We start from the raw sequence: 25,466 nt of genomic DNA on the forward strand, positions 1-25,466 counted from the left end.
TGTAGAGGGCCCCTTTGCTGGGACTTTTTTTTTTTTAAATTTGTAAAAATGATTAATCAGACTAAGACTTCGTGAAATTTGCCATTTCCCGTGTATTTTGTTTTTATGAGACAATTCTTAAATTATAACAATATTTTTTGCTCGTAGCTACTGTAATATACTATTGGTTATGTCAAAGTCATGTGATTCAAAACGGTGGAGTTAACCAGTGCGTCGAAAAAAACGTCATTCAGTCATTTTGAAATTCAGATTACAGTTACACTTGCTTATGCTGAGGGTGACAAGTATGACACCTTCAAAGCCACAAAGGATTGAGCAAGAACGTACGGACTTCTAATTAATAATTCCACCAAACAGAACGTGTGTGGCCGCCACGGCTAAAAATAGAACATAGGGGTAAAATGCAGTTTTTGGCTTATAACTCATTTAAAGCATTTAGAGCAAATCTGACGGGGTAAAATTGTTTATCAGGTCATGATCTATCTGCCCTGAAATTTTCAGATGAATCGGACAACCCTTTGTTGGGTTGCTGCCCCTGAATTGGTAATTTTAAGGAAATTTTGCTGTTTTTGGTTATTATCTTGAATATTATTATAGATAGAGATAAACTGTAAACAGCAATTATGTCTAGCAAAGTAAGATTTACAAATAAGTCAACATGACCGAAATGGTCAATTGACCCCTTAAGGAGTTATTGTCCTTTATAGTAAATTTTTAACAATTTCATAAAATTTTCCACTGAAACTACTGGGCCAAGTTTATTATAGATAGAGATAATTGTAAGCAGCAAGAATGTTCAGTAAAGTAAGATGTGCAAACACATCACCATCACCAAAACACAATTTTGTCATGAATCCATCTGCTTCCTTTATTTAATATTCACATAGACCATGGTGAGCGACACAGGCTCTTCAGAGCCTCTAGTTCCTTCTCATTATATTATTTATTTAACTTGTTAAATATATTACCATTATAATTATTATTTGTTATTTATGATTAGATCCTTCGTATTTCTTTAATTTTTTTTTTAAAAGTTTGAATTGTACAACAGAAAGAGCACACATTATTGGCAAAAACGTTTTAAATGCCTACAAATAAGCTCACGGCCATTCAATTTTAATTGCTTAATGTAACCTGTGTTTTTTACATAATTTCATTTTGTACTCCATTAATCTCTTTCCTGCAAAGTCAGGTTATATCCATTATAGGAAATTTATAGAAAATATCCCTATAAAAACAAGAAAAAACAAGATTTGCTACTATTTCTTGTTTAATTCCCATATGCTTATATCTTTTAAAAAAACAAACACACAAGCATATAGTTTTCTGTTGTACAATTACAGCTATAAAAAGTGTCTTGCAATTTTTAAGGCCCAATTTTTATAGAACAATTAACAGAAAACTTACTTATAAATATTCATAATTTAAAAGATTTTCGAACACATCATGCATGTATTTATCTATTTAAGTTTGGTATGATTTTTAAATAAAAACAGGAATTCTGTTCAGTTTTTCACGTTCAAAATTTATAATATTGAATTTAGCAGTTGAATGTTTTCGTTTTTAAAAGTAATTAAAATTTTATTGCCAGTTTGGTTGTGCTTAGGATACTTTCTTTGTTGAACAAACCACACAGTACCTAAAATAAAATATATTAAGGTGGTACCTAACACTACAGGGAGATAACTCTGTAAAATCAGCAGAACGTTTTAATGACATAGTGTTCATAAGGGAATATTAAGCTTCTCAATGATCAAAATAAGTGTTTGTCAAACTGCTATATAACCAGTGTAATTTTTCTGATAAAACGATTGGTTCAAATTTTTTAAATTTCTTATATTTATGTCAAAGGGTCAAAGTAAATACTTTGTCAAAATTTTAAGAAAATTAAACGAGCCAAATTAATTTTAGTTGAAGTGTTAGGTACCACCTTAACGAAAAATTGTGACCCTAGGACAGGAGAATGGAAAGCAGATTGAAATAGTCACGATAAATATGCTAATTTTAAATTGAATTCATCATAGATACCAGGATTAAATTTTGTATTTGCGCCAGACACAAGTTTGATTTACAAAAGACTCATCAGTGACGCTCCAATCCCAAAAAGTTAAAAAGGTCAAATAAAGTACGAATTTGAAAAGCATTGAGGACCAAAATTCCGAAAAGTTGTGCTAAATACAGCTAAATCAACCTTAATTCAATTTAACCTTATTATATGTTTCTACTTTCTTTTTTTAGGAGCAGATACACCAGTGTATTTAGCAATGCTTCCATCTGGAACAACTAGCCCAAAAGGAAACTTTGTGTCTGACAGAACCATTAAAAACTGGGGATGACTATCTAATAAACTTTGATAAGCTAGCTTGTTTAATCAGCCTTTCTAGATATAAATTTATTATTTAGAAACATTAAACATCATACCTTTACATGTATGTCTTAGTCTTTTTTTAAATTTCTGAAATTCCATTTCTCAATAATGAATTTTTAAAAGATTTTAATAAAGGGAGTCATTGGAAATATATGTCAATGAAAAAATATACATGAAAAGGAATAAAAGGAATATTGAAATTATTGGACAGTACAACAAGTAATAACACTTGGTCCAGATAACCTGACTTAGGGAGCTACCATTTGATTTTTATGGGGGGGGGGGGGGGGGGAGGGGGGGGGGGGCTAGGATGAAAAATTTTGTCCTGCATTCTTTCTTAGCTGTAATCTCTGTCCTGCCTTTTTATTTTTCACTCTAATCGGTCCTGCCTTTTTTTTTTAGTTTATCCTGACTTTTTTTTACCTAAATTGTCGTCCTGACTTTTTTTTTTTGCAAGTGTCACATCCTGCCTTTTTTTTAACTCAAAACTCCTGTCCTGCCTATTTTTTTCAAATTTCATCCTAGCCCCCCCCATAAAAATCAAATGGTAGCTCCCTTATACAATCGTCCAGGCACACAATTTGTTGGGTTAAACTAGCATTTGACAAAAGTTACAGAAAGAGGGACATGCAAATGCTTTTCTGGCGGCGCCAACAGTTTATCGAATGTCTATATAAGCCATATTTTTCCGAATGTTTAATATTTCACCTCTTTTTCAGTGTACTCCTGTAATGTGTTCTTTGTAATATGACCTCATTTTTATGGTTCAGGAACATTACCAATTAATCAAAATATAATCGGTTATTTCTTACATTTGAATTGAACGTCCAATTACATAAAAAATATAATTGCCAGTTTGGATAAGACGTTGAAATGGTTTTAAGATATCTATTATATGTTGAAATAATGTCTGGAACTTATACCCACTTGTGCAATAAAACAACAGAGATATCCTAAAAGAACTATAATATAATGTATAAAAGCAATTCAGAACCAAACCAAAGTTTAATACATTCTGTCCCAGAAGACTAATATCATGCTACTATTTTTTTTAACGAAGACAGGATAATGTCTTGTTTAACCACCAGCCCAGTAGTCAACACTTCGGTGTTGACATGCATATCAATTATATGGTTATTTTAAAATCATCTGTTTGCAAAAGTACAAATAATTCAAAATACTAAGGACTCTTATCCCAGGCATAGATTACCTTAGTCGTATTTGGCTCAACATTTTGGAATTTTGGGTCTTCAATGCTCTTCAACATCATACTTGTTTAGCTTTCTTACTATTTTGATATGAGTCTTATATAGACGAAACGCGCGTCTGGTGTGTCAACTAATTACTTTGTACCTTTGATGACAATTTATCAAATATTGTCCAGTATTTCATTAATCTCTTGCTAACAAACATGTCCGTGTAATTTACAGTATCTGTTGGAGGTGTACCAAATAAATAGCCATATTAATTTGAACTGGATACTGCGAACCAAGCAGGTTACAATAGGACAAAATAAAGTAAAATGAAGAGCATTGAGAACAAAAAATCCCTAAAAGTTTTGCAAAATACAGCTAAGATAATCTATATTCCGGAGGTAGAAAAGCCTTATAATGTTATATGTGTCACTGTTATCAAAAAACATTTCTATTGTGAATCCTGTCTCAAAATTTTCTACGTAAGGAAATGCCTGTTATAAGTCAGTTATTTAATAGTTTTTGCATTTATGTGACATATTTGATGTGTTTGAGATTTTGATTTTGCCATTTGATTATAAAGAAATTTCCGTTTCTAATTTTTCTTGTAGTTCGGTATTTTTGTTATTTTACTTTTCATTATCTTAGACATAACAAATTATATCAAGATATGGGACTTATAAAACCAAGGACTATTTTATTGTACATACTATCTCAAATACATTTTCCAAAACTCTTTGGTTTCAAAGGGGCGAGGTGATTAAAATCATAAACCGAAAAAGGCAGTCAAGCGAAGGCAAAAACGAATAATAAATTGACAAAAATGCCTTGTAACAGGATACCGATGGACTCTGAAGAGAGTTGTAATTAGGATTCCTTAATGCAATGAGGGCATACAAATCTTCAAAGTGTACCCATTCATACATGGGCATAGCTGCTTATTTACACATCCCATACAATTAAAATAGTACCCCCACTTTAACACAGATTTACCGATGGACGTAAGACTCATTGGAAAACCATATTTCTATTCCCCGATGACATATTTTATAATACGAATGCAACAGCAACAGCAGCTGCAAGTAATGCTAGTATAGGCTTACTAAGCGGTTTTGTTATTAACTTACTTTGTCATTTTTACAGAATAAGGCCCTGATAAACAACAAAAGAGATGGAAAACGAGGTGTCGTCCGATGCTGGTAAAAAGAAGACATATAATCGTCCCTTCTACTGAGGCTCGGTCACATCCGAGCTGTGTCAATTATTACAGAAGTGGAATCAATCCCAAATTTCGAGTCATCTGTTTCTCCTCGTATGATAGGTTTTTGAAAAACATGACTGTGTAATTTAACATAAAAATATCCCAATTCATACTATCTCAATCGGAACTTTCTCCACATTATTCCCTCTGATATCGATTACATTGCTTTACATCCATGTTCATTGACCAAACAGACCAAAATTACCAATGCAATTTCTTTTCTGATAAAATACTGGATGAATTCTTTCAAAATAGGCGACCAATTGTTTGGAAAGCACATAATATCGGGGAAAAAGATTCTTGCTTTTGTCTATAAATCATCTAATCCCCTCTTTTAATTCAGAGATTTATCTTAATAAATAAAATGTGAAATTATTTTGCCTTAAATGATGTTGCTTAACATAATGGTCACTGAATTCGTTTTTATGGTAAACATCATTCAAATTGGTGAAAGATACTAAAATACGTCGAAATAAGCGTAACATCAGATAGGTAATAGATTGGTTAATTTATAAAAAAAAGAAGGGAGTGACTATGTTTTTGTATCTAACGAATACCAATAAAACGGAAACGACCAAAGCAGATACATATATTATTGTTCTATGACAAAAAACGACTATTATTCAAACAAAATTCTCGGAAAATGACATTATCAAAATGCTAGATTTCGCAAGCAACACATTTGTTACTTTCAGAGAGCGTGTTTTTCAACAAACAAACGGAATTCCCATTGGAACCAACTGTGCTCCTCTCCATGTTGATTTGTCCTCATTCGTACAAGGCAGATTCAATACAGGAGCCTTTACAGAGGAATGAAAAAAGCTATCATTATCGTTTCGTTATCAATAATGATGCCCTCTCTCTAAACATTTCAAAGTGTGGTGACTAAGTTGAATGCATCACTGATCGAACTGGCAAAAAAAGATACAACAGTTACAGTAAAATCTGCCTCAAAGCTGATTCGTTATCTAGAAATTTACAATAAAGGTCGGTTGAGATCTAACTTTGACAACAACAGCAATGATTTCCTCCTCCAAATTTTTAAATTTAGCATTTATACATGTTATATCTATCAGCATTGGATAACTTGGTACATATGAAGTAAATATCTCCAAATTGATACAATATTTCATAGATTATGTTTCCTATCATTATTTCCTTGATAAAAGGTTGATGCTTACAAGAAAGCTACTAGTATCAAAACAAGAGTTCCAAGTTGTTAAGTTGAAATTTCCTATTCGGAAATTTAACCTTCACCATCAAGTGCTAGTGACCCGTAATAAATTCTCTTTTTATCAGACGGAAATGTTTCAATTGTCGTTATCACAATAATGTACTTCTATATTGTATACTTAGACAATTTACGTATAGTGTCTTGAAATATGAAATTTATTTGTATGATGCTTAGAAATGGGAGAAATGCGAGGTTGTACCGAGCATTTTCCCGTTTCTAGCCGAATAAAAATAAATTTCAAACCTCAATAATTATTGTGTCAAAACTACTACAGATGTAATGAATAATTGAGATAGGCCATTTTGTACATATACCAAGGTGAAACTTGATGCAAAGCATTATTATTTATTGTTTCATTGCATTTAATAGAAAAAGAGTACTTTGTGGCAAATAAACAATGATTTTTATAGAAAATCCCACAGCCTTTTAATTCAGAGCTTTTTGTTTTAAAATTTGAAACAAAGATTACTCACTTGCTTTTCTATGATGCGCTAGTGTTTATTTTTTACACAAAATTCTAACCAACTTGTAAATTCCAAAATACCTCGTGCTGAGTCAATAAATTCGAGCGCACCCTAAAAGGTGTACTTGATTTGGTCCATGTTTTAATCTATTTTAACCAATAGCTACACAAATATACTCGTTTTTACGGAAATCAATGCTAGCACTGCATGCAATAATCTTATATCTTTCAGTCATGAATTGCCAAATATGAAGGTACAAGGATAAATGCTGTGGATTTTCTATAAAATTTCCGTATGTTTAGCATTTAATCAACACAAGGGTACATAATCCTTAAAACGCGATTGATGTCACCTGTGAAGCAGGGTCTGCTAACCCTTACAATTGGTACCATCATATCCGGTTTGTGTTACTCAGTCTTAATAGTGTGATATCCAGTGATCAAAAACAAAAGAAAATTAAAAAAACCTTTCCAGTCACCAATTTTCTAAGTGTTCCAAAAAGTGTTTAGCATGTTACAATTTCCCAAAGTATGCTTATTTTTAACCCTAAGTTATCGAGCACGCCGGTCTGTTTTTGTCACATGTACATTTAATAGAGAACTATTGTCTCTTCGTAAATATAGATATTTTAAAAGTCTGTCTATGCAGGTTTAAAATTAAAGAAAACCAATTTTATAAAGTAGGTATCTTTCTACGATTTTGTATAGAATTTTAAGAAAAGTTCGTCTACGTTCTTAGGTCTACTAGATCTATTTACATTCAATGTTTACATCGAAATAAGGTCTGTTTGATTTTGCTTAGTAACTTAATTTCAAAAGTGCGAAACTTGCTGCATATCAATCGAAATTTTGTCCCTGAATTTATCTGATCTAGCTGAATATATATACAAATAATTAGCATGTTCTAGAGAGGTATACAGACAGTAAACGAATTAATTGAAGTTGGTTCTCCAAAAAATCATTTGCACAGCAACATTTTTAACAATTTTTACTCTATAACCTGCTGCATTCATCATTTAATAATGATTATATTGAGTGGAAGTATTATTATATCTATTTCTTATTTCTTTTTTTGCTATTTACCCGAACGTTTTTACGTAAATCATTAATTGATAGCGACATTACTAAAATGTGAAAAGCATAGAGAAGATAAAGTTTACAATATTATATCACTTGATTTCCCACTGTTTTCTATATTGTGTTGTACAAAAAAAAAATCAAAAACAAATGGACAAGAACTGTCATATTCCTGACTTGGTACAGGCATTTTCAAATGTAGAAAATGGTGGATTTAACCTGATTTTAAAGCGCTAAACCTCTCACTTTGATGACAGTTTCATCAAATTCCGTTATATTTACAATGATGCGTGAACTAAACAAACTTAATAAATAAAATAGTCAAAATATGGGTACAGCAGTCATCATCGTGTAACAGTTTTAAAAGGAACAATTTAACAGAACACAAACACATCTATTTACAAACACATTCATTGATTCGCGTGTCTGACGTCAGAAAATTGTATACGTCACATAAATTTGTCGTTCAATGTATATACAAACAATTTAAAAATTTCACATGGGCAATGTTAGCTTACAGGGTTGAAAAATCAAAGTATGTAAGAATTAATTTCAGAAATAGACCGAAATTTAAAATAGTTCAAAATTTATATACTAGTATATATAAGAATCCACTTCTTTCCAATCTTTCCAATCTTGACTACACTACAATAATAACACAACGCAATGCATTTAGCCGTGCAGACTAACAGAGCTGGCGTTTAATGTATATTTTATATTATAAATACATATATGTAATACAAATACATTCCAAATGAGGTACACAGAAAGATAAAACGTTTGTAAAAGTCTACTTTGAATCAATAATATACCCATATAGCCTTTGCATGAGGTCGATACAAGGATATATTGACCTGAAAGAAGTATATTGACTGAGGACGAAGTCCGAGGTCGATATACTTCTTTGGGTCGATATATCCTGTATTGACCAAATACATAGCCTATATTTGTTATATTATTAATTTCAGACCATTATGCATATTTGTATCAAAATCGTCATTTGATTTTGTTTGAATTTTATAGATATCATATTGTCTCCTTGACAATAACAACATATTAGTTGTTATTTAATTTTTTGTTTTGTTTGTTTGACATTTTATGTATTTGAAGATTTTTTCATCAAATAATCGATCTCACTGTCAGATATCCATTTGTTTCAAAACGTTTAACGATATCCTGAAATTATTTACATGACGTCACAAAGTATATCGTTTTTTAGATATTCTAAAAATAACCGTGCAATATGCTCTGTGCAATATGCTTTTTGCTATCCGCCGTTTTCTCTCTACCTTCGAAAATATGGTTTAACACGCGACTATCCCTAAACGAATCAAATTTGTTAAAATATACGAATTAATAATATTAGCCCATATATATCTATGTATGTATGTATATATATATCCGTCTTTAACGTAACCTCGTCGTCCAGGAAAAACCACCAAAACTTTACAAAAAAACATTGATATGGAAACCTGTGTTCGGAGCAAGTGCAAGGCCAAACTTCATAAAAAAAAACAAAATAATATATAATACTAAATATTATGAAATAAGTTTATCATATTGACTGGATCTTTTAAAGTACAGAGTCGCGTTATAAGTACCAAAGAAACATAAAAAGTCACATATACAAAACACATTATCAAAAATGAAAGATAATACAAACACATTGACGGGATGTTTAAGTAACGAGCCACGTTAAACGAATATCACATAAAACAATCCAACAGAAAAAGTAATTTTAATAATAGAACAAAGACAAATGAAAGAACAATATAACACGTTGTTAAGATGATAAACAACATCAGTACGCAGAATCTATACACCAAGACCATCATGTATTATTTGTTAAGTTGATACGGAATATTTATCAACAAGGTCTTGGTACCTTCCGATGAACTTTTTTAGAAAAAGGACGAGACGTTCTTTGACACACCCCTTATTCATCAACTTTCGACTCAGACACTGATGAAAAAGTCTGAGTAGGATCTGCATGCTCTTGAATATCGAATAAGTTGGGAAATATATATTCCATTTGGAGGTGAAGTTGGTATATTGCTACTAAGGTGGGGAAAATTTATAATTTCAAAATCAAAATCTTCTCGTTTGTCATAGATTCTGGTACTGAGATGACTGTGTAAGTCAAATTCGAAATATAAGTCTAAAAAGGAGGAAGCCGTGTCTGTTGTTTCTTTAATTTTTAGTTCTGGGGGATATATAAATGGAACCCAATCAGAAAAGTTCTGATTGTTTATGGAAAGAACATCATCAATATATCTGAAAGTGAAATTAAATAATCTGGCTTCTTTGATCCTCTTGTTTTTGACAAGTGTCTGAAGGAACTCCGATTCATATGAAGAAGAGGTCAGCGAGAAGAGGCGCACTGTCTGTTCCCATAAGAATGCAGACAATTTTTTGGAAAAGTCTACCTCCAAACTCAACAAGTATGTTATTGATAAGCAACTCCAGCATACTGACCACTTGTTCTTCTGTGAAGCATATGTTTTACCTTTATGTTTGTCACTATTAACGAAATATGCCTTATGATATCCCAAAGTAATAAATTTAAAGCGTATGCTACCATTTTTATGTTGAAAGACATTGTGGATAATATCTTTAAGGCGATTTTTTAATTTCACATGGGAAATTGTGGTATACAGGGTTGAAAAATCAAAAGTTTTGATAGAACTAATTTCAGAACAAGACCGAGATTTAAAATTGTCTAGAAGTTCTTTAGACTTTTTAAGAATCCACATATGGTTAATACCACTACGCGAGTTAACAGTTTCACAGTATTTCTAGAGACCCTCTTTCACTGCGGACAGAATTTTAGTCAATCTAATTGACAATTCTTTAGTGGAACATGAAGATGAGCCAGCAATATATCGTTGTTTGTACGGAATTTAATGAAGCTTTGGTATCCAATACAAACAAGGTAAGTCCTCCGATTTGGTATTCAATGTTATGTTTATTGAAACCATGATGGACTTATGATTTGCTAAAATCTCATCCTTGTCAAATGATATGTGGGACTACCCGAGTGCTCATTTATACCTAATTCTTTTACAAGACATTCGTAGTAATACGATTTACATACACAGACAATATTATTCGAAGCTTTGTCCGCAGGAACAACAACATACTTATCATGTAGAGATGATAGACATTCCACAAACTGTTGATTGAATTTTTGTACTATATGGATTATTATTATCACTGGTAAACTTGAAATAACTTAATAAGATGTTATTAAGAAATATTAAAGTGGTTTACAATTCATCGAAAAAACATGTTCAATGGTAGGTCTGTTAATAATATTTACAGCAAACATCCTTTATTAAATATACAAATCAGGACAAAAACACGAAATTGGAATAAGAGAATCGAAAATAAACAGAGCGAGACCGATTGCGTGGACATGTTAATAGATATCAAAGGTACCTGGATTATAATGTAACACGGCAGACTCGCGTTTCGACTAGATAAGACTCACCAGTGACGCTCAGATCAAAATAGTTATCAAGCCAAACAAGTACAAACGTCTACCAGCAGTGGCATTTACCCAGTGGTGTAATTAGTTATCAAAGGTATCATGATTATAATTGAATACGCCAGTCGCGCGTTTCGTTTACATAAGACTCAGTAGTGAAAACGTCACATACGAATGCATCATTGTCACGCAAAATCATGTACCCTCAAAATATTAAAGTACGGTACAAGACACATAGATGATTTACATGTAAGGCGACAATTTTAATGTGTAAAGATTTGATATCTCTTGTTGGATGAGGTACAGACATATCGCATAGGGTCATCCAATTCTTACACATCTGAAGCGTCATTTTTAGTTTTGGTTATGCATACATCAATATTACATTATTAGGTTTTTGTTTATTTGTTGTGGACCATATACTTGTTCTACCCACCTCCTTTGTTTGCTTTTAAAGCCATTTTATTTTCGAGCGTACTTCCAGAAAGACCCTTTTTCGCAGACGATTTGTTATTTAGAACCAAGAACTATTTAAAAATGCAATGATAGTACTATTTTTTTTCAATCGATTAATACAATATGTTCAGTTAGTATTCTATTCACATCATTTCCTTTTTTGGACCAAAAAAATTCTGCTTCAAGCTTCAAGAATTACGCTTAACCTGGACATGGTGGCTTAACGTTAATTATTATATCATAAATTTAAATGACAGACATTTTTGAACATTCTAGCAGCACAGTGTTTCATGGTTTTGTCCTATTCAATCTGTCAGCTACCAGTCAAAAGTTAGCTTACCATAATCAATTATTACATTGCTATCGGTGCCGAGATCGAACCTACATTCAAAGTATATCAAAGAAAACAATCTGTAAACAACTGTCTACCAATGTTGAATACTGTATAATAAACTTTAGATGTTTAATAATTTGGATCTCTCTTGGCTTTAGCTTACCTTTTCATCGAAAGATTAGTACAATTGATAGATTCAAAAAAAGATATATTAAAGGTACCAGGATTATAATTTAATACCCAAGACGTGCGTTTCGTCTACATAACACTCATCAGTGACGCTCAGATCAAAGTAGTTAAGCCAAATAAGTACAAAGTTATTATACACTTGGTGAAGACTTGGTATTTTGAAGATTGTCTTTTTTTAAAACATAATCATTTGCACAGGTTTACTCCATTGTTCTGTCATATTTAAGTTGACATTGATTGAGTAGGTTTCCGAAATGTTTTAGTAATGAATCAAAATATTTAACATTTTCATACTCATAATACAGCATGATACATGATTTCTTGGAAGTAGCACTCCAACTAAGTCACACCTCAATTTGGGTTTGGGGGATTTAAATGTATGCGCTTGAACAGATGATATAAATATCAACAAATAAATGATTCAATTGTAAAACACATCAAATTAAAAATAAAAAACACAAAAACAAGAAGGGGTGTTTAATAAGGATCGAAATTTAGAAAAAAATAACATACAAATAGAAAAAGAGATAAACCACTGAAAAACATAGAAATGTTTTATGTTTTAAATATTTGAATGTTTTTGACTCGAGCATCACTAAAGGGACATGTATATATTACTAGTATTGCATTAAGTACCGTCAGTGTTATTTGATGATGGCCGTTTTGTGCATTAAGTACCGTTAGTGTTATTTGATGATAGCCGTTTTGTGCATTAAGTACCGTCAGTGTTATTTGATGATAGCCGTTTTGTGCATTAAGTACCGTTAGTGTTATTTGATGATAGCCGTTTTGTGCATTAAGTACCGTTAGTGTTATTTGATGATAGCCGTTTTGTGCATTAAGTACCGTTAGTGTTATTTGATGATAGCCGTTTTGTGCATTAAGTACCGTCAGTGTTATTTGATGATAGCCGTTTTGTGCATTAAGTACCGTTAGTGTTATTTGATGATAGCCGTTTTGTGCATTAAGTACCGTCAGTGTTATTTGATGATAGCCGTTTTGTGCATTAAGTACCGTCAGTGTTATTTGATGATAGCCGTTTGGTGCATTAAGTACCGTTAGTGTTATTTGATGATGGCCGTTTGGTGCTTGAACCTTCAATAATTATTAACCGATAATTTCATATAGTCAAGACCAGGAAGATGTCTTAATAGTACAATGCATTTACATCTCGTCAACAGATGTTAACAAATCAAGCTCAGCGTGTAACAGTAAAGGTGTATGTGTTATTTGATGCATTTATTGAAGATAAAGGTCAATTGATTTAAATAAAATACCAATAGTTAAAAATATAACATAACAGGATTGTGAAAGTTCAATTCTGAACGCAAAGATATCAAATCAAAATGCAAAATACAAAAAAAAAAGAAAACCCAAAAAGGAAAACTACAAAAACCAAGAAATAGAAAGTCGTTTTTACCTCGTATTTTCCATTTATTTTAAATGTACTAAATAGTTATCAAAGGTACCAGGATTATAATTTAGTACGCCAGACGCGCGTTTCGTCTAAATAAGACTCATCAGTGACGCTCATATTAAAATATTTATAAAGTCAAACAAGTATAAAGTTGAAGAGCATTGAGGATCTAAAATTCCAAAAGGTTTTGCCAAATACGGCTAAGGTGATCTAAAATTCATGGTCTTATAATACAGGTGTTTGCTTAATACAGGTGTTCTCTAAAGTAGGTTTGACTGTATCCTGTATTTTATATGTGCTTCGTGTCAACTAAATGTGTCAGAGTTGTTTTGGACTGTCTGTCAATAGTTTTGCAGGTTGACGTATTGTTTGTTCCCGAATGCCATTACTTCAGTTTTAACTAAAGAAATTATTGCTTTCATGACATTTGCTGTTTTTGTGTGGCAGTTTATATGAATTAAACATGTTAAAGACTATGTCTCCTTCATTTATAATTTCGATTCCATATCCCGATATGGTTAAATCTGGTTTTTAATTAAATAATAGCTTCCCGTTTTTTTATTCGTTTTTTGATATTTGAACGTTTTTAATCGATAATCACTGTTAGGGCATGCATTTTTATTTGTTGGACTGGCCGATAGCACCAGAGCGCCTGAGATCACCCTCAGTCTTTGGTGGCGTTCGTGTTGCTTAGTCTTTAGTTTCTTTGTTGTGTGTGGTGTTCTATTATTTGTTTGTTTGCTTGTCTTTTTCTATTTTAGCCATAGCGTTGTCAGTTTATGTTTGATCTATGAGCTTGATTGTCCTTGTGGTATCTTTTGCCCCTCTGCTATGCATATTGTCTGCTCTCGAATGTATCAGTTCTTACATATGTAAACCCCATATTGTATTTATGTGGAAGTTATACAGAATTCATGACTACGTCACCATCGTGTATAACCCTGATTCAATATCCGAATGTGGAAAGGTCCTTTTTATAAATGTTTCATTTTTGTTTTAAGTTAACGATATCAAATGTTTGAACTTGAGTATCACTGAAGGGACATGCATTGAGAAATGTGCATTTGTTACCGTTAATGATATTTGATAATGGAGTGTAGTGCTTGAATAAATTAAAATCAGTAACAGATAATAAGAAATGTTGTCAATCCAGGAAGTAATGGTTAAAAAACAATGCATTCAACATTTATCAACAGATGTTAGCAAAACAAATTTGACGAAAGGTTTATTATTTATATTCAGAGCATGATAAGTAAAAGTATATGTATCTGATATATATATGAATATATAATCTATAACTTGGTGAATAGAGAAATATTTACAAGTTCCCATTTATTGATTATATTTTCAAAATGTATTAGTAATAAAGTAAAATATATAACATTTTCATAATCATAATTAACAATGTTACAAGATTTCATTGAAGTAACATTCCGAATTAAGTCACATGTCAATTTGCGATCGTGTTGTTCTACACGTATGCATTTGAACAGATGAAATTAATATAAATCATCAAATAAATGATTCATTTGTAAAACAATCAAATTACACATAAAAAACACAAAACAGAAAGGGATGTTCAATGAGGATCGCAAAAAATAAAAATAACATACAGAATAGGAGAAGAAAAAAATCACAGAAAAATTGAGATTTGTTTTAGGTTTTGGTTTTTGACTCGAGCATCACTGAAAGGACATACATTGTCGAAATGTGCATTTAGTACCGTTAAATCTTTTTTCATGATGGCAGATTGATGGTTGAATCTAAATTAATCATTAACCGATAATGTCAAATATTGTCAGACAAGGAAGATCTGCTTAATAGTACAATGCATTTAAAAATCATCAAAAGATATTAAAAAATCAAGCATTGTTTGAAACTGTTAAAGTGTATTTGTAATTTGATGCAAATCCGATTGATCTACAGATGTTACCAAAAATGTTTGACGAAATGTTTTTTTTTTATATTCAGAGCATGAAATAGTAAAAGTATATGTGTCAGATATATATATAAAATCAATAACTTGATAAATAGAGAAATACGCAGAGAAACTATATGAAAAAAAAACGAAACCTAAACCAGTTATGATGTTCAGTTGGATCAAATACAATAAAATCTACGGTCATATCGATGAAAAGAAAATACTTCGACTGTTAGAAATAAACTGGATAACAGACGGTCGATTTTAATCCCCAAATTAACAAAATAATTTATAAATTAGATAAAAAGAAGAAATAAAAGATTCGAAAAATTCGAACTTTCAGATTCTACTTCAAAAATAAATTGTAAAACTACTATTAACCTCGTAGTTTTCAATTTTCACTTATTGTATTAAAAAATAATTCCGGCCTATTCATTCCTATATATTATGCAGTAATTGTAAATTAATATCTCGTATTTTATATGAGCTTGGTGACAATAAAATGCGTCAGAGAAGTTTCGAACTGTCTCCATTTGGTGAACTGTGGTCGATACCTCTGCAGGTTGATCGTTTGTTCCCGAATGTATCAGTAGTCATTACTTCATTGATTTGCATAACAAAAAACGCATATTTTATCATGAAATTTGCTAGTAGTTTTGTTGAAGTTATTTTAAATTGAAAACTATATTTTGTTTCAAGTTTGGGTTATTCGAATGTTATTGACTTGTACACCACTGAAGGGACGTGTATTGTTGAAATGTGCATTTGTCATTATTAGTGATATTTTATAATGGCCGTTAAGTGATCGAATAAACAAAAACATACATTTACAAAACGACATATGGTCTATCAGTCTAGATGGTATAGTTGATAGTACATTTCATTAAAAATTCATTTACAGATGTGAAAAAAAACCAAGTGGGAAGTTTTGTATAATATTCACAGCATGAAATAGTAAAAGTATATGTCAACATATTATACAGCAATCAATAATTTAATCAATAAATAAATACGCAATAAAATTATGTGGAAATAAAACATGGAAACTCATATGTAAATCAGTAATTCTGAATAAACAGTAGTATGATCTTTATTTATAAATTTATTGATAAAAATAAATACATGAACAATATTTTTATAGTTTGAAATAAAAAAAAACTAGATAGCCGAAGTATTAATACTTGGACATGTTAGATAGACAATACCAGAAAAATGATAGATATCCTTAAAACAAAAGATTCTAGCTATCAGAACTTAACTATGAAAACTTCTGTCGGTATTTTATAAAGCAAAAAATAAAAAAAGATAACATGAAACAATGGAGCAACGACATACCAGAGAATAATAGACATAGAACCATTACAAATGAGACAATTCTGAATCTTTATATACGTAAATAAACAAACGCTGTGTCAAAGTCTCATTGGTGGTCTTGGGCTGTTCTCTGCACTTTGGTCGGGTTTTTGTCTCCTTGACACAATCCCTTATTTCCATTCTCAATATTATCAAAAACTGTAGGTCGAAATTATTAAGCTTTATATAACCAATTAAGGAAAATATTTTTTAATGAAAAATATCAAAAGAGTGTGCTTTATGTGAATGCACAGATAACTATCAAAATGTTTTCAAGGACTGTGAATTTGAATCTGTAAAAGACTTAAGGAATAAAATTGCACAGGCAATGAGGTGTAATACCACCAAATCATAGTACGTCACATCTGGTTGCATACGAAAATGGGTCGAAAAAAGGTCCCCTGAAATTGACAGTTGTAAGAAATTAATCTTACATCTCATCACAGTAAAACATTTCTTGATCATCAACATATATCTTTGTTGTTTCAAAGCACCATTATTTTTTCATTTGATGTTTATATAGAATATTTTAATAACTTGAGGTTACATGGTTACCAAAGTTTGTATACAGATTAAAAAGAGAAAATTTGATTGGTTCATGTGATGAGTGTTTTCTTATATGCAATGACATGTCATATGAAATTTTGTTTCCAGTACCGGATAAAGCTCTTTACACATGCCAAGTATTTCTTTATTTGAAACAAAGATAAATTCTGCACAATTTTTTAAAAGTGCAAATTTTACAAAGACTACAAGGGGAAATCAATGGTGGTAACTCACCTTGAAAATCAAACATTTTTGTAAGAAAGTACCACTTATATACAAAGTCTTTGGAAATAAATAAAAGCACCAGTTGTAACCCTCTTTTCAATAGTAATAAAGTGATAAAGCGAGAAAAAAAATACGAGTCAAAACCAAAACCGAGATAAATACGTAAATACAAATTTACTGTGTAGTCTATTTTTGGTTATATTCTTTTGGTGTGGTTCGGTAATTATGCATCCTTACAATCTGTTATTGTCATGTGGTCATTTTTTTGTGATCTTGTCTTTCATTTTTGCTTATATGCTTTTTCAATATGCAATTTTGTTTTTCTTTGTTGACATATTTGTTTGTTTTATAACGATCACGTTTGTAATACCACAAAATATGCCTCTTTGTTTTAGTCCCACATTCTTTCCAATATGAAGTATTAATTGCGACTGTCATACAAGTGAGAGCTTTAAATAGCAATAAAACCAGGTATAATTCACCATTTCTTACAAAGGAAAATGACAGTACGCAGTCATTTGATATGTTTGATTTTAATTTTGCCATTTGATAATTTTCCTTGGATTTGTTTTTCATCGTTTTTCCTTTTAGATGATTTGCATTCATATATGTATGTATTTAAGAATTTAACTACCTAACAAGTTAGTATATAGTAAGTTTTATCTTAAGAACATTCTATTCTTTAAACTATTAATATCACAACGTACATTGACTGTGAAAGCTGTTGCAAGTCGACTGGTAAGTGAACTGCCTTTAGGTTAAAAAAAAATAACTATTATTGTTTAAAAAAACAATTATGGATTCAATCAAATAATCTAGCTTTTGTAAAATATAATACCCGACTGTTATAGGACAACGAATTATTTCGGTAATAAGCAAAAAGGAGTAGAAAAACGTTAACTTTATGATTAAAATTCGTAAATTCTATTTTGGTATATAATTCAGGAAATAATATGGTGGGACCACATGGACTCAAAATTGGCGCGAAAACCAGATGCTTTACCAGAGTAATTGTCCGCAAATGCGCATGCATTGATCTTCATGCAGATCATATGTTATAGTGTTCTTCGTCGATCACTATCTGGTCACAGACATTGAACACGCCTATCATAATTATGTACTCCTTCGCTAAAGACGTATGGATCAATCAAAAACCAACAGCAGCATCATGTATGGTCCATTGGCCACGTGGTAATGACATGACTCATTCAGATTATAAAACTATCACGCTCGTTATTTCACTCATTCTTGTTGTAAACCTCAAAAACAAATAACATGGGGAAAACTTCTCTGTTCGTGGTGCTTGTGGCTTTCATTGTAACTAAAGGTGAGTGATTATTTCCAATGACTTTTTTATAAGATGAATGAATCTATCAAATATATAACAATGTGCAGAGGTTGTGAGTTAATTACAAAATTACTAAATACAGCTACTACGATCAGTTTCTGAAATGTATGTCAAAGCTTTTAAATAAATATAGAACCATTGAATACAATACATATCTGATTTTTAATGTTTACATTTGTTCAAAGTGTATTTCATTTTTTTTTAGATTTGCATGACACATTTGTTTTTTTTAACAATTACAATTACACTGATTTGTTTCAAATTACAGGTGAGGCAAACTATAATACATGTACCGATGTTTATGGTGGGTATTGTTCAACCTCTAAAACATGCAGCTCGTTAGGAGGGAACGTGGAGACACTGCCAGTAAGATGTCAATGTGGGAAACCATGTTGTAAATGTACTGGTAAGTTACTAATTTAAAAAACATTATCGTAGGATTTCGTACCGTCCTATATAGATATTGATTATGTGAATGTCCTGAATTTATGAGGGGCCCCTCTTATATGCCAGACGATAGACTGTTCAAATACTCAAAATATCACATTATACAATGTTATATTGTTACCAGAAAAGAGAGAAGAAGCAACTGCTGTGTCAATATCAAGGGCGGTATGTTTTGATAAGTAAATTTTGGACAATAGTTTTGCTATATATTTTTAACAATTTCTTTTTCAAAAAACATGTATGTGATCATCATTATAAGGGTATTTATTTGCTGTAAAAATATTTAGAAAATCTCTATTTCAACGCTTTATGACGACTGTTGAATGAATCTAAACATACACACTACAATATATGTTTATAAATAATAAGAAATTAAACCGATTACAAATTAGACAATGCTCCATCAAAGAAGAAACATGTCCAAACAATTACAACCCGAGCAAATGCCATGAATGTAAAAGAAAAAAGTTAATATGAAAGACAACAACCAACGACAAGTTAGCCATGTTAGTATATCTACCACTTTTTTTTATGAATTCATCTTTTCATTAGAGAATGATCATTTAACTTCAAAAGGGTATGGTTTTTCCCTAAAAAATATTCTGATCTCCAAATTGAAGAAAATTAATATTCTGTTCAAGCAGAGGACAAAAAAGATATTCTAAATCCAGATTTCCCCCATACATTATAGTGTTCAATTTTGAAAAAAAATAATTTGATTGGTAGCGTTGAAAAAGTAAATATAGTTATTCTGACTCATACAAAAAACATGACCTCTCTTGAAGTTAAATGTTTGCTCCATTATTAACCACAAAGCAGTCGCCACTGTAAGAAATCTGCTAATCACACAACATTTTATTCCCAGACACATGTCCTGTTGGTTCTACATGTATGAGTGAAGGTGAAACATGTGATGGAGTGAAAGATACACACGGTTGTTGTGGCAACAGGTTTTGTTGTACACCTATTTCGACAACGACACCTACAGTAGATACAACTACAACATGTAAGTAATTAAATTATCACAGATTCTTAAATAATTTTATTTTTATTAATAATCGATCAAAAACCTGGACGTAAAAAATTGATTATCCGAAAAACAATATACAAATTTATCAACAATGCAAGCGGCACAACAAAATTTATTTTTTATATATATCATGGCTAAATGAATCTGAATTTCATCAGATAAAAAGGTTTGAAATGAATCATAATTCTACTTTTGTTTTATAAATGCTAAATATTCAAGGGATCATCATTCGTAGAATGGTAATACTAATTACAAATTAAAGCATGAATCGCACGATAGCTGCTAACCTAAAATCAGAAGACTAAAATAATATATGGGGAAACGGGAGAACGTTTTGAAAAATTTGAAAAAAAAACCTTTCCTGATCAAAGTCCTCAGATTTTATCAAAGATGAAAAAATAAACAATGAAACAGTATTAAAGATCAGTTGTTATGAAAATGCAATTATTATTGATTGCTATGTTTTTATAACATGATTTGCAAACACATTCCATTGTGTTACAGGTGGTGTTACCACTTGTCCAGAAAATTTCGAATGTTGTCGGGGGCGTTGTCCGCCAGGTAACGAACAGGAAGAATTTTGCTGTGCACAATTTGCTGACTCTGTATGCTGGTAAGTTTAAATCATATCAACTCTTAAGAGACTCTTTTGACCAATTTATCGCAAGTTATACTGAATTTCAAATGTGTTTAATTTACCAATATTTTTACTCGAATTTCAAAGATTTATTTTAAAAAAGGGCCGAAATTAACATGATTTTCATAATAGATCCAAAGTAAATAAAACGGTCCTAACTTTACGGGTACCATCGGCATGTCTGTAGAAAAGATTTTACTCTTGAGTTTTTTGTTAAAGAATTAATGTATCACATACTTTATATAAACAACATACCTGGCTTGATACCACTTAATTTCGTAAAGCTATTCTCAGAGAACGCGTTGTTTAGCGATACATTTGACAATCGTGATTAATTAAATGTAAATTATGCAATATCTGACAGTCAAATAATGATAGCATATCTTCTATTTTTAGCACAGAGTGGTATGTTATATAATATATAGAGTCTTTCGAAGTTCAGATATAGTTGTATCATTACATACGTATACATTAAGATATATATAACCAAAACGATTCATCAAACGATCGGTACTATCGATGTTTTGTCATCTGGCAGTTGCTATGGAATTTAAGATTGTATGTTTTCAGTTTCGAAATCCTGATTTTTTTCTCCTCTGGAAAACGCAATATATAATTTTCAAGACCAAACTGAGATTTAGAAAAATGTTCGCAGCGCTAAAAGTTATCCATCTAAGTAAACCACTTTCGAAGAAACTGATCTTGAAAACAGATTTAAAAGTTAAGTAACCAATGTATTGGTTTAAAAAAAATATAAACTAATCCTAACTTGACAAATATAGATTTCACAAATGACACTCATTTAAATTCATAAATAGCCTCACTATGAAATCTGAAAAAAAGTTTGTATTTAGAACTAATTAGTGCATGATCAATATTCAACTAATATAAAGCTTACAAAAATACCTGATTTTCTGTTTTAATTTTAACATGAATACTTATACCTTACATTTTGCCATTTCCTATCCATGGAAACATGTATATAAACATTAAGGTTATAACACCGTGTTTACTGCTGTGTCCCATTTTTTGATATGTTTACCTTTTATGCCAGTTTTATCTGGTCACATATTGCTATCAATATTATGGAATTTCATGCAAATGCCATACAAATGAGAGGTTTAGCTAGCTATAAAACAGGTTTACTTCACCATTTTTACCGTACGGAAATTACTGTACTTAGTCAGGAATATGACAGTTGTTTTCCATTCGTTTAATGTGTATGTGTCTTTGATTTTGCCATTTGTTAAAGGACTTTTCGATTCGAATTTTACTTTTAGATTGGTATTTGTTTTAGTTTACTCCTTTCATATAATTTTGGTCCTTTTTGTTTTTTCTAAGCTCTTCAAATTAAAACAAAATGGATTTTCAAATATTAGAATCATCGAATTTGCAACTTTTACATTAAAGCGTGTACCGTAAATGTTATGATATATTTTAACAAGACAATGTTTATCATTTCAGTCGAGGCACTGACCCAGGGATTTGAATCTTGAAGCCGAAATAAAAGAAGTAAACAAACTGTTAAATATCTACAATCTTTTATAATAAAAATAATACAGATTGTATTTTATTGATTATTGTGCGTATGACACATGTTTCCCGGATAAATTTCGACAGCAGAAACGTTATGAATGGATAATTCACAACAAAAAGGCAAACATGCAAAACGCTAAATCGTGTTATTGTCAAAATGGCATTTTTTGCTTGTTTACTGGGTGTGTACATGTTTCTCCAACAGTTGATATTTATGAATACAGGTAAATAATTTGTAGTTTGAGAAACTTGATTTTTGTTTGACGATAGAGATTAAGGTTCTTCATAAGGAATTGAAAAAAATGGCCGTGTTTACACCACGTGGTTTACACCTGAAAATTTCCAATGAGTACAGACAACCTGATAAATCTAGGAAAGTTTTAAAGCATGGCAGGAACTAGATATGTAACAGTTGTATACGTTTCAGAAAATTAAAAACTTACCTGGATTTTGATGTGCAATTTTCCATTCAGCAGAAGATAGCAAAATAAACAAGCACCCGATTTTCATTTGATACGACCCACTTAGTTCCACAGTTTAAATCACCTAATTTTTGCAGATGTCTATTGTCCATCTATTGTCTATTTAAATCAATACTACTCACAACATCTATTATACGAGGGGAGATTCTCTAACCTTTTTCCCAACTTAGTTTATTTTGGCACCTTCTGCAGGAACGAAAAAAACTGAAGGGCAAAATCTAGTAAAGTTTATAATTTTCTGAAACATGAAATGCATTTGAAATATAAACATCTAGTTCCTGCCATCCCTTAAAACTTTTGCAGGTTTGTCTGTACTCAGATCAAAATTGTGATGTAAAAACGGCCATATTAGCCAAAACGTTATGATGAACCTTCATGATGTTCACCTGTAAATAGAGTTATAGTGAATCAAGCTCAAATTAACTACTATAATAATATGGCGTATTGAATTTTGAAATAAAAATTGGGTCAAAATTTACTCACAAAAGAGCACTTATACATGTATAAAAGTCAGTGATTAACAACGACATTTGTTTTAAATGGTATAAAATTATCAACCATACTGATTGACTGGGAATCCGGATTGCCATTGTTCTTGGATAAATACAATCGTTCTCACCGGGTACTTTGACTTATTCAAATTATAACATGACCGCCATATTTAATCCAAGAGTGCTGAAAATGGAATTAAGCACCAGCAAACTACATAAATACTGCAATCACACGATTACGTCTGCTTTTACAATTAATTAGATACTTAAACTGTTGGAATTGATATATAGGATCCTTGTTCTTCTGTCAGGATTCACCTAACCTTGACCTAATTTCGGAATACCTGAGATCATCCAAGATTTTTTTGGATATTGAGTTGCTAAGTTTGAGTTTCTATGTTGTTTTATGTGGACTAATGTTTGTCTTTTCGTCGGTTTTCGTTATTCGCCGTGTCGACCTTGAGTTTCATTGTTCCTTTGATATCTTTTCTCTCTTTTATAAATTTTACCCCTCTTTTAAAAGGTACAGACACGTACTGTTCATGCAGGAATTTGTGTACAGGTAAAAATAAATAGTGACAACATATTTTTGAAGAGGAAAAGTTATGATTGTTAAGCTAGGTTCACACTACCGATCAGACCAACTCGATCAATCTCGTACAAGACAAATTAAGCGATCGGCAGACTGATCTGTCTTAATCGACAAGAATGTTCGGGTTTGTCTACCTTAGTCGTCATCGATCTGACTTTCTACCCGAGAGTTTTTGACATTGTCAAAAACATTCGAATAAGGATCGAGAAGCCAGTCACTCGAGAAGAGATCGATAATTCGTCGAGTAGCGGTTGAATTGATCGGGAAAGGATCGTGTAGATATCGAGGTTGGTCGGAATAGAAATAGTTTACCGATCAGTACTCGATCATTTCGATCTATGTTCGACTAATATCCGACCATTTCCCGATCAACGACAACCTATACGATATGTGGTCAAGATCAACTCGACCAATGCCCGATCACTTCATGATCACTGCGACTATATTTTATTTTTATCCCAGACCAACTCCACCAATACCCGATCTGTACGCGACCACAGTCGACCACTCTTCGATCTATACTCGGCCATACACGAGTATACATGAGTGATACACGATTCTCTAAAAATATGTGCAGCTCTGATTAACTTTCATAGTTTTGCTTCTGCAAAAATATATTGTCACTATTTATTTTTAACTATACACAAATTCCTTCATGTACAGTACGCAAGGAGGTATAAAACACAGATACAAAAGGAACAACCAAACTCAAATGTACCATCAACACACATGACACAGTTATAGCAAAAAACGGAAGCCGACGAGAAGACAAACAGAAGTCTACATAACACAACATATACAACTAAAAACTTAGCAACACGAACCCCAATAAAACCTGGGATGATCGCAGGTGTATCGGAAGGGAAGTAGATTCTGCATTTTTGCCCCAGAGGATTTTTCAAATATAAAATTAATTGTGTATCCAAGTTCATTATTAGACAGCTGATGACTAATGTAGCCTTCAAAGTTAGTTTTTAAGAAATCAATATTATATTTTGGCTGTTCAATGGGCTATTATTGTTTGATTGTCCGTAATTTCCGTATGTCCAGAATTTTTTTTTAGTATACAAATAAGAAGATGTGATATAATTGCCAGTGATACAACTCTCCCCATGACACCAAATGACACAGAAATTAATAACTATATATGTTACTACACGGTCAAATATTAACAAACACCTTTTTCATACGCTTTTAATACAATTTTATTTTTAAAATATGAGACTAAAGACAAATGCTTTTTATTTGAATTCGTGATTGATATATGAAAACAGTTTCAGGAAAGTTATCCTCATGGGGATTGAAATTCTAGATCTATTTTTGACCATATTTGGGAAAACGTGTGAATCTTTACCCTCTTTTAGCAATATTATTAGTAA

General features: G+C 31.4%; 2 protein-coding genes across 6 annotated transcripts in view; both read left to right on the forward strand.

Moving 5' to 3' along the window:
- LOC139486165 (carbonyl reductase [NADPH] 1-like) overlaps nt 1-2,426 on the forward strand; it is a 41,671-nt gene extending 39,245 nt beyond the window's left edge. For all 5 annotated transcript variants that reach the window (XM_071270947.1, XM_071270945.1, XM_071270950.1 and 2 more), the window contains exon 8: nt 2,239-2,426. In XM_071270947.1, coding sequence (XP_071127048.1) covers nt 2,239-2,336 — 98 coding nt within the window. In that variant the 3' untranslated portion in view covers nt 2,337-2,426. The remainder of the gene's footprint in view (nt 1-2,238) is intronic.
- A 16,326-nt stretch (nt 2,427-18,752) lies between these two features.
- On the forward strand, nt 18,753-22,475 carry LOC139484304 (uncharacterized). The gene is made up of 6 exons (XM_071268040.1): nt 18,753-18,851; nt 19,141-19,278; nt 20,185-20,325; nt 20,854-20,962; nt 21,383-21,391; nt 22,451-22,475. Exons 1-6 carry the CDS (start codon nt 18,800-18,802, stop codon nt 22,473-22,475), a joined length of 474 nt encoding a protein of 157 aa, XP_071124141.1. The 5' UTR covers nt 18,753-18,799.
- Nucleotides 22,476-25,466: the final 2,991 nt, after the last annotated feature.

Source organism: Mytilus edulis, chromosome 8 (genome assembly GCF_963676685.1).
Source record: "Mytilus edulis chromosome 8, xbMytEdul2.2, whole genome shotgun sequence".
Classification (NCBI taxonomy): Eukaryota; Metazoa; Mollusca; class Bivalvia; order Mytilida; family Mytilidae; genus Mytilus; species Mytilus edulis.